A 15,682-nucleotide genomic window follows, 5' to 3' on the forward strand; every position below is an offset into this window, starting at 1 on the left:
CATTTTCTGGGTTAGGTGTCCATTCTCTGTTGCCAAATAGCATCCAGCTAACACTTTGAGATAGCATTTATCACACCACAAACTGATCATCTATTTATGTGTCTACTTTTCCTCACTAAACTGTGCATACTTTGGGAGTGTGTCTAATTTATTTCTTCACTCTCAGACCTTACCATACTCTGGGTACCACACATGTGATACTCAAACGTTGGTTGAATAGCTGTTTCTCTGACACTCTTTCTCTAGTGGCAGCCTCAGTTTTGGGGGATCTTCAACTTCTCTTCAGATCCCGGGAGTACACACATTTCATACTTTCTTTTATAACAGAATTTGTGAGTGTTTTAATGAAAAAAGTGAAACTAAAGCACGTCTTTGCAGGCTTGGCCACTTGTTTGAAAGAGTGGAGGCCCTAAAGGTCTACAGGCAGTTGCACTTGAGTTATGTGACAGCAGTGTTCCAAGGAAGTCACACTCTTTCCAGCTTTACGTCCTGAATCCAATTTTTTTAGCACAGTGTTGTAGTCTTTGAACTACCCAGTATAGGAACATTAAAGTAACCTACATAATATTTATGAGTCTTAGTTTTATGTGTAAAATGGCAATAAAATATTTGCTTTTTGAGGTCATTTTGTGAAATAACTTACAAAAGCAAATAACTTAGTTTCCTGCTTCAACTTGTGTTTAAGTGGGTTAGTCAGACTAACCCTCCTAACGATTTATACAATCTGAACACATAATAAAAAGTACTTATTAGATGGCACTGGAGACTGGCTAAAAACAGTTAGAACCTGCAGAGGATTCTATGATTGAAAGATAAACAGCAACTGGTAAGATGTGAGAGTTTGTAGCCTTGCGTCTGGGGTCAACGTCCGTCTTCACTTGGCTCCAAGAGCAGAATGCTACAGCCTTAATGACTTAAGGAGTCATAGGAGAGAGGTTGGGATGGCAGAGCAGCCAGAAAGCTGGGAGTAAATCCAAGAAGATAGGGATTAGCAGAAGGGATTAGCAGATAGCAACATTTGCGTATAAAATTGATGCAAATTTTTGACAGATCACTAAACTATTCATTCATAACAAAAACCTCAAGGGCATGGCAAAAAAAACAAAAAAAAATTTAAGGTTCAATTGAAAGCTGCAATAAATTAGCGTAGATATAAGCTGTTATATATTCAATGGAGAAAGGTTATAGAGTTTGAGTCCAACCAAGTCAACTTGGTAGACGTTCTTTGGAGAAACATAACACAATCTAGAGGTTTTACATTGATTTACTCAACAGATATGCTAAAAAAGGAAAATAATATCCATCTCCTTTTCAAAAGCAGTAAATAAAAAACCTCCCTGAGGGGACCTACATATTACAACCAACAAGGATTTCAAAGCAGCTACAATAAATATGTTCACAAACTCAAAGATGGAGAATCACACCAAAAAAATAGAAAGCATAGAAAAGAACAAAACAGAAATTCTACAGTTAATAAAACTGTATTATATATTTGAAAATTGCTAAGAGAGTAGATCTTAAAAGTTCTCATCACAAGAAAAAATATTCTAACTATGTATGGCGATGGATGTTAACTAGACTTATTGTGGTGATCATTTTGCAATATATGCAAATATTGAACCATTGTGTTGTACACCTGAGACTAATATAATATTATATGCCAATTATATCTCAGAAGAATTCTAGAACTAAAATCACGATACCTGAAAATTAAAAAAAAATTTCTCTGTAGACTTAACAGAAGATTAGAAATAGCAGAAAGGAGTTAATGAATTTGAAAATATATCAGTAGCAATGATCTAGCCTCAAGAGTGGAGATTTAAAAGATTACAGAAAAGTAAATAGAATTTGAGGGAACTGTGAGACAATATCTAGTCATCTAGCATCCATGTAAGCAGAATGCTTTTAAGAGAGGTCAAAACTGGAAGAGAAAAAAAATAATAATGACCAAAATCAGCCCACATTTGGAAAAACATCAACTAATATATCTAAAAGCTCTAGAAAACCAAAGCAGGATAAATAAAAAGAAAACCATATCTAAGCAAATCAACTCAACTGCTGAAACCCAAAGATAAAGTGATGATCTTTAAAGTAGCAAGAGTAAAACTACACATTAAACATAAGGGAACAATAACACAAATGACAATGACTTCTCACAAGAGACAGGGCAGAAGAGAGTCGAAGGAAAAGAAATGTCTTCACACTGAAAAGGAATGACAACAATACGATGATAATAGCAAAATCATTGAGAGAATGCAACTGTACTGATACAAGTTTCCTATACTTCAATATCAACTCTAAGCAGATTGTGATAAAGTAAATTTGCATAGTTTAATCCCTAGAGCAACCATTAGAAATAATACAAAGATACACAGCTAAAAAGGCAATTAAAAATCAAAATTCAGTACAGGAGACAAACATTAGATAAACCTAGAAGAAGGTAGGAAAAGAGGAGTAGACGAACAAAAAACTCATGACATAATAGAAAAAATAAAATTTAACACCTAAATTCAATCATATCAATAGTTGCATTAAGTGTAAATTGCCTACTATAAAACACTAATAAAAAGACAAAAGATTTTCAGCCTTGATATAAAAAGGAAACTTGTCAGACTGGATACAAATGTAAGACCCAACTATTTGTTGTCTATAAGAAAAATACTTTAAGTATAAATACACAAATAGGTTAAAAACAAAAGGATAGGAAAAAATAAACCATACAAAAGAGTAAGCATAAGAAAACTGAATGCTATTATAAAAAATAGACTTTGAGAAAGGAATAGTACAAGACATAGAGAAGGTCAACTCTTATTGATAATTGTCAACATATCAGAAAGACATAATAATTATAAACGTGTATGTGTAATTTGGCTTCAAGAAAAATGAAGCAAAAACTAAGAAATAGGAGGAAAATTATCCAAATATTATTCAGAGTTAAAGTTTTTAATGCCTGTCTTAGGAATGCATTTAAAAAACTAATAAAATTGATAAATCAATAGAAAGACTAATCAAAAAATGGAAAAAATAAAAATTACCAATATCAGTAATGAAAAGGAGATATTCTTATTGATCCTATAGAAGAAAAAGTATAATAAGGAAATACTATGAACAACCTTATGCCAATAAAGTTGACATCTCAGAGGAAATGGACAAATTCTTTGAAAAAACACAACACACAAAAATTTACACAAGAGTGTTCTTCACCACTAAACCAGCCTAAAAAAAATTCTAAAGGGAGCTCTTTGAGTTGAAATGAAGGGATGTCAAACAGCAACACAATAACATAAGAAAGTATAAATTCACTGGTAAAGATAAATATACAGGCCTATGCAGAATATTGTATTACTCTATGGCAGTGGCTAAATCACTTGAATTTAAGTAAAAGAGTTAAAAGACAAAGTATAAAAAATAGCTACAACGATAAAAACATGTCAATGGATACACAATATAAATAGATGTAAATTGTAACATCAAACATAAGTGTTTAGGAAGGGGGCATAAAAGCGTAGTGTTTTTGTGTATGATTGAAGCAAAGTTGCTATCAGCTTAAATATAATATTAATATTTTATTTAAGCTCTACGGTAACCACAAAGGTTATATCTATTGAAGTTACACAAAAGGAATATAGAAAGGAATCAAAGCACATCAATGAAAAGATCAATGAAGCACAAAAGAAGATAGCAAAAGGGGAAATAAAAGAACTAAAAGAGACAGAGAGAAAATAACTAACAAAATGGAAATAGCAAATACTTCCCTATCAGTAATCATTTTAATTGTAAATGGATTAAACCCTCCTATCAAAAGGCATAGAGTGGCTTGATGAATGAAAAGAAAAAAAAAAAAAGATCCAGCTATATGCTGTCCATAATAGATTCATTTTAGATTTAAAGACACACATGGGCTGAAATTAAAGGGATGGAAAGAGATATCCCACACAAATAACTAAAAGAGAGCAAGGGTGGCCATATGTCTATCAGACAAAATAGACTTTAAGTCAAAAACTGTCACAAGACACAAAGAAGGATATTACATAATGATAAAATGGTCAATTCATCAGGAAAATATAATTGTAAATATATTTATATATGCACTCAATGCTAGAGTGCTTAAATATACAAAGCAAATATTGATAGAACTGAAGGGAAAAATAGACAGCAATGCAATAGCAGTAGGAAACTTCAACATTCCACTTTCAATAATGGTTACAATATCTGGACAGAAAATCAATAAGGAAACAACAGACTTGAAGAACACCATCAAACAAATGGACCTAGTGAACGTATATAGAACATTCAACCCAACAGCAGCAGAACATACATTATTCTCTAGCAAACACAGATTATTCTCCAGGATGGATCACATGTTAGGTCACAAAAAAAGTCTTAAAAAAATTTAAGATTGAAATCATATCAAGTATCTTTTCCACAATAATGGAATGAAAGTAGAAATTAATAGCAGAAAGAAAGCTAGTAAGCTCACAAATATGTGGAAGTTTAACAACAACCTTTTGAACAATCAATGAGTCAATTAAGAAATCAAATGGGAAATTAGAAAATACCTTGAGAAACAATAACAAAACATAACATGTCAAAACTTGCTGCGGGATGCTGCAAAAGTACTGTTAGAGAAATTTATAGCCTACATTAAAAAAGAAGAAAGATCTCAAATTAATTACCTATCTTTACACCTCTAGGAACCAGGACAAAAACAAAAACTCAGCCCAAAGTTAGCAGAAGGAAAGAAATAAAGATTAGAGCAGAAATAAATAAAATAAAGAGTAGAAAAAAATCAATGAAATTAAGGCTTCATTTTTTGAAAAGATAAAGACAGACAATCCTTTAACTAACCAAAAGAAAAAGACAAAAGACTCAAGTAGATAAAATCAGAAAGAGGAAACATTACAACAGATGCCACAGAAATAAAAAGGATAATAAGAGACTACTGTGAACAATTATACAGCAACAAATTAGATAACCGAGAAGAAATGAAAATCCTAGAAACTTACAACATATCAAAACTGAATCATGAAGAAATAAAAATGAAACAGGCCCATAACTGGCAAGAAGATTAGATCAGTAATCAATACCTCTCAAAAAAGAAAAGCCCAGGGCCAGATGGCTTCAGTGGTAAACTCTACTAAATGTTTCCCAATCTTTCTCGATCTCTTCCAAAAAAGTGAAGAGGAAGGAACATTTCCAAATGCCTTTTATGAGCCCAGCATTACTCTGATACCAAAGCCAGACAAAGACACCATAAGAAAAGAAAACTACAGGCCAATATCCCTGATGAATATAGATGCGAAAATCCTCACCAAAATACTAGCAAATTGAATTCAACAGCACATTAAAAGGATCGTACACCATGAGCAGGGTGGATTTGCCTCTGGGACGCAGGGCTGGTTCTTGTGATGCACCACATTAACAAAATAAAGGATAAAAATCTCACAATAATCTCAACAGATGCAGAAAAAGCATTTGACAAAATTCAATACCTTTTCATGATAAAAACTCCCAACAAATTAGGATGAAAAGGAATTACCTCAAAATAATAAAGGTCACAGTTAACATCATACTACATGAGGAAAAACTCAAATTTTCTTCTAAGATCAGTAAAAAGGCAAGAATATCCACTTTCACCACTTCTATTTAACACACTGCTGGAAGTCCTACTCAAAGATATCATGCAACAAACACAAATAAAATGCATCCAAATTGGAAAGGGAGAAGTAAAATTGTCTTTGTTTGCAGACAACATAATCTTATATGTCTGAGACCTAAAGACCTTCCCAAAAATGTTGGAACTAATAAATGAATTTAGGAAAGTTGCAGGATACAAAATCAACATACAAAACTCAGTAGGTCTTTATACACTAACAACATACTATCTTAAAAAGTAATTAGGAAAACAGTCCCATTCACAATAGCATCACAAAGAATAAAATAATTAGGAGTAAAACTAATTAAAAAGAGGAAAACGTGTACATTGAAAAATACAAAACATTGAAAAGAAAATAAAGACACAAACAAATGGAAAGATATCCCGTGTTCATGGATCAGAAGATTAATATTGTTAAAAGGTCCATACCACCCAAAGTGATCTACAGAGTCACTGCAAACCCTGTCAAAATTCCAATGGCATTTTTTTACAGAACTAGAAGAAACAAATCTAAAATCACATGCTATGAAAAGGATCTTATATAGGCAAAATCATCATGAGAAAAAAGAACAAACTGGTGGCATCGTACTTCCTGATTTCAAAATATATTAAAAAGCTGCAGTAATTGAAACAGTATAGTACTGCCTTGAAAGATAGACGTATAGACCAACGGAACAAAAAAGATAGCCCAGAAATCAACCCACATAAATACAGTCAATTGATTCTAAAGAAGGACGCCAAGAATACACAATGGGGAAAGGACAGTCCCTTTAACAAGCGGTGCTGGGAAAACTGGATATTTACATGCAAAAGAATGAAATTGGATCCTTATTTTACACCATATGCAAAAATCAACTTAAAAGGATTAAAAACCTAAATGTAAGAAATGAAACTGTAAAACTCCTAGAAAAGAACATGGGGGAAATCTTTATGATATTGGTTTTGGCAATGATTTCATGGATATGGCACCAAATACACAGGCAACAAAAGCAGATATAGACAAATGGGACTACATCAACTGAAAAATTTCTACACAAAAAAGGATATAATCAAAAGAGTAAAAAGGAAACCTATAGAATTTGAGAAAACGTTTGTAAACCATATATCTGATAAAAGGTTAATTTCCAAAATAGTTAAGGAACTCCCACAACTCAATAGCAAAAAAATAATAACTTGATTAAAAAATAGGCAAAGGGCTTGAACAGACATTTCTTCAAAGAAGATATAGAAACGGCAACAGGTACATGAAAAGATGTTCAAACTCACTAATCTCAGGGAAATGAAAATCAAAACCACAATGAGATATTACCTCACATGTGTTAGGTTGGCTATTACCAAAAAAAACCAAAAGACAACAAGAGTTGGTGAGGATGTAGAGAAGTTGGAACCCTTGCATTGTTGGTGGGAATGTAAAATGGTGCAGCCACCGTGTAAAATAGTATGGAATTTCCTCAAAAAATCAAAAATACAACTAACACATGATCTAGTAATCCCACCTCTGGGTATTTATCCAAAGATTGAAATTGAGATCTCAAAGAGGCATTAGCACTCCCATGTTCATTGCAGCACTGTTCACAACAGCTAAGATGTGGAAAAAACCTGTCCATCGAAGTCAGTTGAAGGATAAATAGATAAAGCAAAGGTGGTATATACATATAGTGGAATACTATTTAGCCTTAAAAAGAGAAGGAAATCTTGTAATATGCAACAACATGAATGAACTTTGAGGACATTATGCTAAGTCAGTCACAAAATCACAAATACTGCGTGACTTCACTTATACGCAGTATCTAAAATAGTTAACCTCGTAGAAGCAGAGAGTAGAATTGTGCTTGATAGGGCCTGGGGGAAAGTGGGAATGGGGAGCTGCTGTTTGATGGGTACAAAGTTTTACTTATACAAGATGAATAAATTCTAGAGATCTGCTGTATAACATCATGCCTATAATTAATGATAATATATTGTACATTAAGAGTTTAAGAGGGTAGATGTCATGTCAAATGTTCTTAGCACAATAAAAAAAAGAAAATAGATTCCATCAAAATTAAAATATTCTGCTCAAAGAAATCATTACGGATACAAATAGGTGAGTGACAGGTATAAAGTATCCATAACCTAAATCTAACAAAATACTTAGATTGAGACTATATAAAGATCTCTTACAACTCAATTAGAAAAAGATCAAAAACAATTTTTTAAAAAATAGGCAAAAGGTTTGAAAAGACACTCCACAAAGGAAGATAAATGAATGGCCAATAAAGACATAAAAAAGTCTTCAACATTGTTAGTCATCAGGAAAATTCAAATTAAAACCAAATGAGATACCACAAAACACAAGAATGTTTAAAATAAAAATGTTTCAAAATATAAAATGTTGGCAAGATTATGGAACAACCATAATTCTCATATATTGCTACTGAGAATGTAAAATGTACAATCACTTCATAAAATGTGTTAGCAGTTTTTTATAGTGTTAAACATTCACTTATCCTTTGACACAGAAATTCTACTCTTAGATGCTTAGCTAAGAAAAATGATAAAACATATCCAAAAAATGACTTGTACATGAATGTTCATATAGAAAATTCTAGAACAAGCAAAAGCAATCCAAGGTTTAAAAAAGAGTGAGAGAGAGAGAACAGTGGTTACCAGGCTGTCTATTTGGGGGGTGGGGGGGGGGGCGGGGTTTGGTAAAGAATGGAGAAGGATTGGTAAGGGACAGGAAGGAACTCTGGGAAATGTTCAACATCAAAGCAGAGATGTGGATCATATGGGTTTATCCATTGTCAAAGTGGTACAGCTAAGATTCATGCGTTCCAATGGATGTAAATTCTGCCTAACTCATTTGCTATCATCATCTTGTGGTTGGTGGAGAGTAAATGGAGGGAGGCAGAGAGAAAACAAGAATGGCAGAATGTTGGTAAGTGTTGAAGCTGTGGGATGGACATGGAGTTTCATTATACTATTCTGTTTACTTTGTATATATATGAAATTTTTATAATAACTAAGGAAAATTGTATCCAGGGAAGAGAAATCTCCTTTTTCTACAACTCTTTCCCCATACTGCAAACTCTTCTTAAGAGAACAAAAAATTAAATTCTGTTAAGTATCTACTTAGTGTTAGAACACAGGTAAGGTGCTTTACATGTTATTTTACTCAATGCTCCTAAAAATTCTATAAACCCAGCATTATTATCCCCATTTGGCACATGCAGAAAAAAGTATATAGAGGTTAAGAAACATTACCGAGATTTCAAGTGAGAATACAGTTTAAGCCCTATCTGATTGTAAAACCTATGCTCTTTTCACTATATATCACTAAACTATTCTAAGTTATAACAAATCTTGTTTTTGAAGAGGTAAATCAGGAGTCAAGACTAGGACAGGAGATGATATCGGTTGCTTTATAAAGATTTTTATAGGAAGCTATTTAGATGTGCCATAGAGATAAAAATATTATTTAAATTGAGAATTGACTGTTGAGACATACATTCTGAGAGAGGTGGCATAATTCAAGTCAGAGATGAACAAGCTCCATAGAGCTCCCTATAGAGAGCTCACAGAGGCCAGTGGAGCATAAAGCAGAGAAAGACAAAATATCAAAGTCTCTGCCAGTTATTCTCTGGCACTGAACTATTTGGGTCCTGCAGTTAATGGTTCATTGGCAAGCAGAAAACACCAATGAGTTTTTTGATACGCAAGAATAGGCAAAAAGCAGAGCAGGAATTAGAAAACCATTTAATACTACAGTGAAAAGTTAGGAAATCTGAATTATAGGCAAAGAGTTATAGAAGGGAGAATGTATTGGTCAGCATTCCACAAAGAACTAGAAAAAGTAGAATACACGTAAATATGTAGAGAGAAATTTATTTTAAGGAATTAGCTCACGTGATTGTAGGGCTGGAAAGTCCAAAATTTCAGATAAGAGTTGAAGTTGCAGTCTTGAGTCTAAAATCTGTAAGACAGACCAGCAGGCTAGAAATTCAGGCAGGATTTCTATGTTATAGTCTTGAAGCAGAATTTCCTTGTTCTCTAGGAAACTTCGGTTTCTGCTCTTAAGGCTTTCAACTGATTGAATGAGGCCCACCCACATTTTCAAAGTAATCTCCTTTACTCAAAGTCAACTGATTCTAAATATTAATCACATTTATAAAATATCTTCACAGCTACATCTGGACTAGTATTTGACCAAACAGGCACCATAACCTAGACAAGTTGACACATAAAATAACCATCACAGACGGATTCTGAGAAACAGAAAGGCAGTTATGTCCAGAGGCTCATTGTCAGCAAGACTGAAGAGCTCTGTGAAAAAGAAGATGTAATGTCCAGTATTTACTTTTATGCTGCAAGTGCTATGCTGTAAATTCTATTACCTCAAGCCTTTGTGTGCAAGATACACACCTTTCTTGTGTGAATAATATTTTGGGGAAAAATTAAATGGCCATATTCATTGTTCAGGCCAAAGAATGAGAAAACAGCATAGGACATTCTCTATGACTGGTTCATCTATAACTACAATATTTCAAGAGATAGAGGAAGTCAGCCAGAAGAGATCCAGAAAAATACGAGCCAACCCTCTCCACAAGAACCCCCAGAGATATTAGGAATGATACAGTTTCCCATGCACGTGGAATGGGATTCAAGCTAATTTTTTGAATCCCAAAGGTCAGTGTACATCATCTGATATAATAGCTCAAAAAGGCCAAGTTGCAGATTATGGGCCTGAAGTCATAAAATTACTGAGAGAGATTTTGTGAGCTTTCTTGGGAGTCAATGGAGTCTTCCAAAATATCCAGAAACTTGGAACACTGAAACAAAACATCAGATTTGCTTTTGGTTAAGAAAAGGTTTATTATCTAGAAATTTATCTTCTTCCATCAAAACGTGAATAGAGCTAAGGAAAGCTTTATGCCAAGACTTCTGTTTTGTATACATCCCAGGGCAGGATGAAATCTGCCCCATTAGGGGAGGGATTAATAGATTCCCTGCTTCAGGTGAAGTTTAAAAAAAAAAGCCTCTGGTGAGGGATTAAATCTAGTGATAGAAACTCTTAACTGTAATTCACATTCCCATTTGGGAGTAAAGCTCAGCAGAGAGTTTCAGGAAAAATTCCCCTGCTCTACCTTTAGCAAAAGGGGAATTTGACATTTCCCTATAAAGTTTTACAGGGTCAATGCCAAAATAAATCTCATTGTTTTCCTCAAAATCTACTGAGGTATATCTTACGTGGTTTTTGTAATCTATAATCCAATATGGTGTCTTTAAGTAGAGATGTGTGTAAATATTTGAAGATAGGTTACTTGATTATCTCTGTTTCCATTTAGAACAGAAATTTTGAAGTACTAAAAAATTAGTGAGGGCCAGCCCCATGGCTGAGAGGATAAGTTCACACACTCTGCTTCAGTGGCCCAGGGTTTCACTGGTTTGGATCTTGGGCATACACTTGGCACCACTCATCAAGCCATACTGAGGCAGCGTCCCACATGGCACAACTGGAAGGACCCACAACTAAAATATACAACTATGTACCGGGGGGCTTTGGGGAGAAAGAAAAAGAAAAAAAAATTAGTGATATTTTCATTTCTGTAAAGCCTTGAAAACATCATTGTGGTAGACGATTACTAAAAGTTACTATAAGGACCCTGAGCAGGGCTGGCATTGCTATCTGGTAGCAAAACAGAGAGAAGGCGGTGCGGCAGCAATGGAAAATATGTTAGATGTTGGCTTGTGTGCATTTCAGACACATCTCATGATAAAACTGAAACTCTGCTCTTTTCCTTACTTTCTCTGTCCACATTTTCAAATCACTTTATTTCAACACACTAGTCAATTTCCCTCAGCCTCAGTTTCTTCTCCTATAAAATTGGGATGTCTTTATTCCACAAATATTTATTGAGCATCTATTGTGAGCTAAGCACTGTACTAGGTGTGAGGATACAGAGGTAAATCAAATGTCTTCTAAAAAACGGAATAAATATGTAAACTTTACAATAGAAAAATACTCTCAACCCATCATTTTGCAGTTAAAGAGACAGAAAGTAAAGAAAAAGTGCTGAGTTTCAGCGGGAAGTTTCAGCGGCCTGATTCTGAAAAGGTTGAAAATAAGTGGAATATGGAATTTACAAGTAGAGAACTCTAGAAGCAGTTGAAAATATGTGTCTGAAGCTCAACAGGGATTTAAGTAGCTAAAGATGGTTGGGGTTCAAATGAGATTATAGATGTGAGAGTATTTTGGAGACTATAAGCATCATGTAAATGCAAGTTCTGTATATGTGCTGCCAGGCAAGCAATACAAATGTGAATTATTATTACGTTCCTGCAGTTGGCACTAAACTAATTTGCAATTGTTCCATGTTGATTTTAAAGCACTCAATCTTTTATGCAAGTAGAATATTCTGACTTATCAAGTCAAATATGAGCTTCTCTAAGACAAAGCACTTTCTTTGAGCATACTTTACACATAATACAGATGTTTCATAAATGTTGTTGACTTATTAACAAATGAGAGTTTTACACAGTGATGGAAGAAAAAAAATTAAACCAAAAGTTACTGCTAAATGTGACCAAATATGTACTCTTGAGATGTCTGGGTTTATAAGACACACTATCCAAAATGGAATTCATAAGGGACCGCAAACTAATCATCATATCATTATCGTAATCTTGTAAATTAATATTTATGGAGTATTTATTATAGAAGAGACTTTTCCCCGTGGATCTAATAGGGATTATCTAATTGATTCCTCCCCAAACCCCTTACTGTCATTGTGTTAGAGGTAGTAGATTAGGGTGGTCAGGGCAGGAGCTCTGGGCTCTGAGAGGTTGGATTGGAAACGGCTCTACTGCTCACTCGCTGTGGTGATCCGAGCAAATTAAACATCTGCAACAATCTCTTCACCAGTATGAAGTGTAATCATAGCCTGTCTCTCCTAGGATGAGTCAGTTTATCTAAGGAGCTTAAAATAGTGTCTGGAATATTGTTTTCATAAATATTAGCTGTTATTAATTATTAGGCTGTATTATTTTTCTATTCCTTTTTGCCATACATGAAATTTTTATTGACATATCTAAATCTAAGGTGGACAAATTAAGGGATCCATTTGACTCTAAAGTTTCAGTGTGAAGGGAACTTTTTTTCACTTTCATTTTCTTCCTTTGAGTGATGTTATTCTGTCTTTGAAATACTTCCACAGAGACGTTCATTACTGAAAGTGTATATATTCACTTTTTAAAATGGTTAACAAATTTAGGCTAAGTGTGATTTTGAGATAATGAGTTATTTGTAGCCATAAGAATGATAAAGTAATGAATGAAATGATTTCTTGAGTCTTCTTCCCAGGAGAAATGAAAGAAAAGAATTGGCAACTATCCATCCCTTAAGACAGCCAGGATACTACATTAGCTGATCCCTGGTGGCAGTCCCCACCTCTAAGATTCTGGGATTTAAATAACTCAGAATGAACACAACATTTCAATGTCTTTGTCTGTGGGTTTGTGTAAATGTACCGTATATTTAGATGAAAAATTATCATGACTTATTACATCTCACATTTGCATCTGATTATATATTTAATCGGCATTCATTGGATTTTGGTTAAAATGTCTTACCTCAGGTTTAATGTTACTTTTGGTTACCATATATATTCTCATATGGCAATGACGCAAGTCACTGCTACAAATGTGCTTGAGACATTATACTTCTATTTAATTAGTTATCTTAATTGGGATTTTTTTTTTTTTTCAGTGCTCAGCCTTCTATTAGATCCTGCCTGCCTGCATGCGTCTTCTCGAGCACACTCCGCGTGGTGGGGGGTGTGTTCTGGTGGCTGGGCAGGGTGTAGGGGAGGGGACTTGGCATCCTGTCCCCTGAGAAGGGACTTTGGTGAGGTTCATGTGTTTGTGGCAGTGGCTGGGAAAGGGCTTTCATGCCCTGCATGGGGGTGCAGGGGCAGTAGTGTCTCAGACCTGGACACAGGGCCCTTCCTGTGGGGAGCAGCCCGGGAATGGGCAGGCACCAGCTGAGGCCTGGGCTCTCTTAGGGGGCCTTCCCTCGGTGCCACCAGGTCCAGCCCTCTGGCCCAACTCCCTAGAAGTTGTCCTTTCTTGCAAGGTCACCTGTGTTACATTGGCTGTGTGCCCCTTGCCTGGCACTGTGCCCTCTCGGCCCATTTCCTGCACTGGGAGCTGGGCCCCTAACCCCTCAGAGGGAGGATCCCCTGAGAGGGTCCTGTGGGGTTGTGGGCTGGAGTTGGCGCAGACAGTGTGTGGGGGGAGCAGGTGACTGGGATAGGGGCTGGGCGTGCGGGGGCTGGGGTGGCCTAGTCGTCTTTGTCCTTTGCGCCATGTTTGAGGATGCAGGTGAAATCCACATAGTTGAAGTTGCCTTTCTTATCAATGGGCGCCTCTCGGTACATCTCGTCCACTTCCTCGTCTGTGAAGCGGTCGCCCATGGTGGTGAGCAACTCCCGAAGGTGGTCCTCATGGATGAAGCCTGAGGCCTCCTCGTCGAAGCAGGCGAAGGAGTTGCGGATCACGTCCTCGGGGTCTGTGCCATTCAGCTTCTCCCCAAACATGGTGAGGAACATGGTGAAGTTGATGGGCCCCGGGGCCTCGCTCATCATGCCCTCCAGGTACTCGTCCGTGGGGTTCTTCCCCATCGAGGCCAGCATGTCATGCTAGTCCTCCTTGTCAATGAAGCCATCTCGGTTCTGGTCGATCATGTTGAAGGCCTCCTTAAACTCCTGGATCTGGGACTGGTCAAACATTGCGAAGACATTGGATGTGGCCCGCTGTGGCCGCTTCTTAGTGGTCTTGGCCTTGGCCCGTTTGCTGGACATCTTGGCTTCAGGTAGGTGGGAGTTCCCTGGTGCGGAGAAGGCGCTCGCTCGCTCGGTGCACGGAGCCGGGTTAATTGGGATTTTTAGAAAGTCAAAACATTGGCAAAATCCAATTTGTACTAATATTGCTATTTGCAAATTCGTAATACTACATAGAAAAATGTAGCACAAACTTCTCTCAGAAATGACCTACAGCAGACCACACGAAGTATTCAGTACCTCCGTTCTCTATATTCATAGCCTATCGGTGACGTCTGCGCTTCACTAATGGCTTTAAATGTTAAATGAAGCCATATTTAAATTTCTCCAAATCTCCTTTATTCTTATCACCTTTGGCAGCTGGTTCCCAGATCTTCATTCCTATACTACCAGAATCCCCTTGTGTATTGTCTATTTGACAGATAAGATGAGTTTATGGTGATCCCCTTCTCATGGGCTCAAAATATTAAATTTAAATCTAAACATGTTTGCAAATAACCAGGAGGCCTTTTCCAAACATTATTTAATACACTGAGCTCCAGTTTGAACAGTTGCATATCCACTCAGGAAGCTGACTGGTTTGCTCCTATAAACCACAGCTATGTATTTTTTTTATAGTCTCCTGAATCACTAACCTGCAAGTTAGCCTGAAGACAAATTCTTATTTTATTTAAAACACATATCACCTTACTTTTCTCTTTAGGATTAAAAAGGCATTTTACAATAAATCTGAGAGAAAATATAATTTATGAGCTATAAAGCTGTGTGGTTTTGTAAAGGAGAGTGAAGACTAATGATCTGGGGAGTGGGGTAAGAATAAATTTCAAAATAACCTCCTAACTCCTTGTTAAATTTAAAATAAAATAACTCTCCCCACCACCTAATTAAAATAAACAAACTGGTCTCCATTATAGGCCATTCCATTTCTTTCATGCCACCCCTGTTTCTCCCCTCTTACTCATTCCCTCATAAAAAAAACTTGTAAAAACATGCTGAGGGACTAGATGTATTTTCACTCACGCAAGATGGGTCAAGAAATGATGATATCTCTGAAATGCAAAATTTAAATAAATGTGATGATATTTAACACATCTTCAGCATTTTTCAAAGAATTTGGTTACAAAAAACACACATACAAACCAAAACTGTAGCCTTCCTCTATTTTTATGGTTCAGCTGAAATTTTAGACATTCTTTTAGTCCTATCA

General features: G+C 35.8%; 1 protein-coding gene across 1 annotated transcript; it reads right to left on the minus strand.

Moving 5' to 3' along the window:
- Nucleotides 1-13,401: 13,401 nt before the first annotated feature.
- Nucleotides 13,402-14,553, minus strand: LOC124229968 (myosin regulatory light chain 2, smooth muscle major isoform-like). Its single transcript, XM_046645584.1, has one exon. It carries the CDS (start codon nucleotides 14,326-14,328, stop codon nucleotides 13,978-13,980), a length of 351 nt encoding a protein of 116 aa, XP_046501540.1. The 5' UTR covers nucleotides 14,329-14,553; the 3' UTR covers nucleotides 13,402-13,977.
- Between the last annotated feature and the right edge of the window lie 1,129 nt (nucleotides 14,554-15,682).

This window comes from Equus quagga, chromosome 18 (assembly GCF_021613505.1).
Source record: "Equus quagga isolate Etosha38 chromosome 18, UCLA_HA_Equagga_1.0, whole genome shotgun sequence".
In the NCBI taxonomy this organism is placed as follows: domain Eukaryota; kingdom Metazoa; phylum Chordata; class Mammalia; order Perissodactyla; family Equidae; genus Equus; species Equus quagga.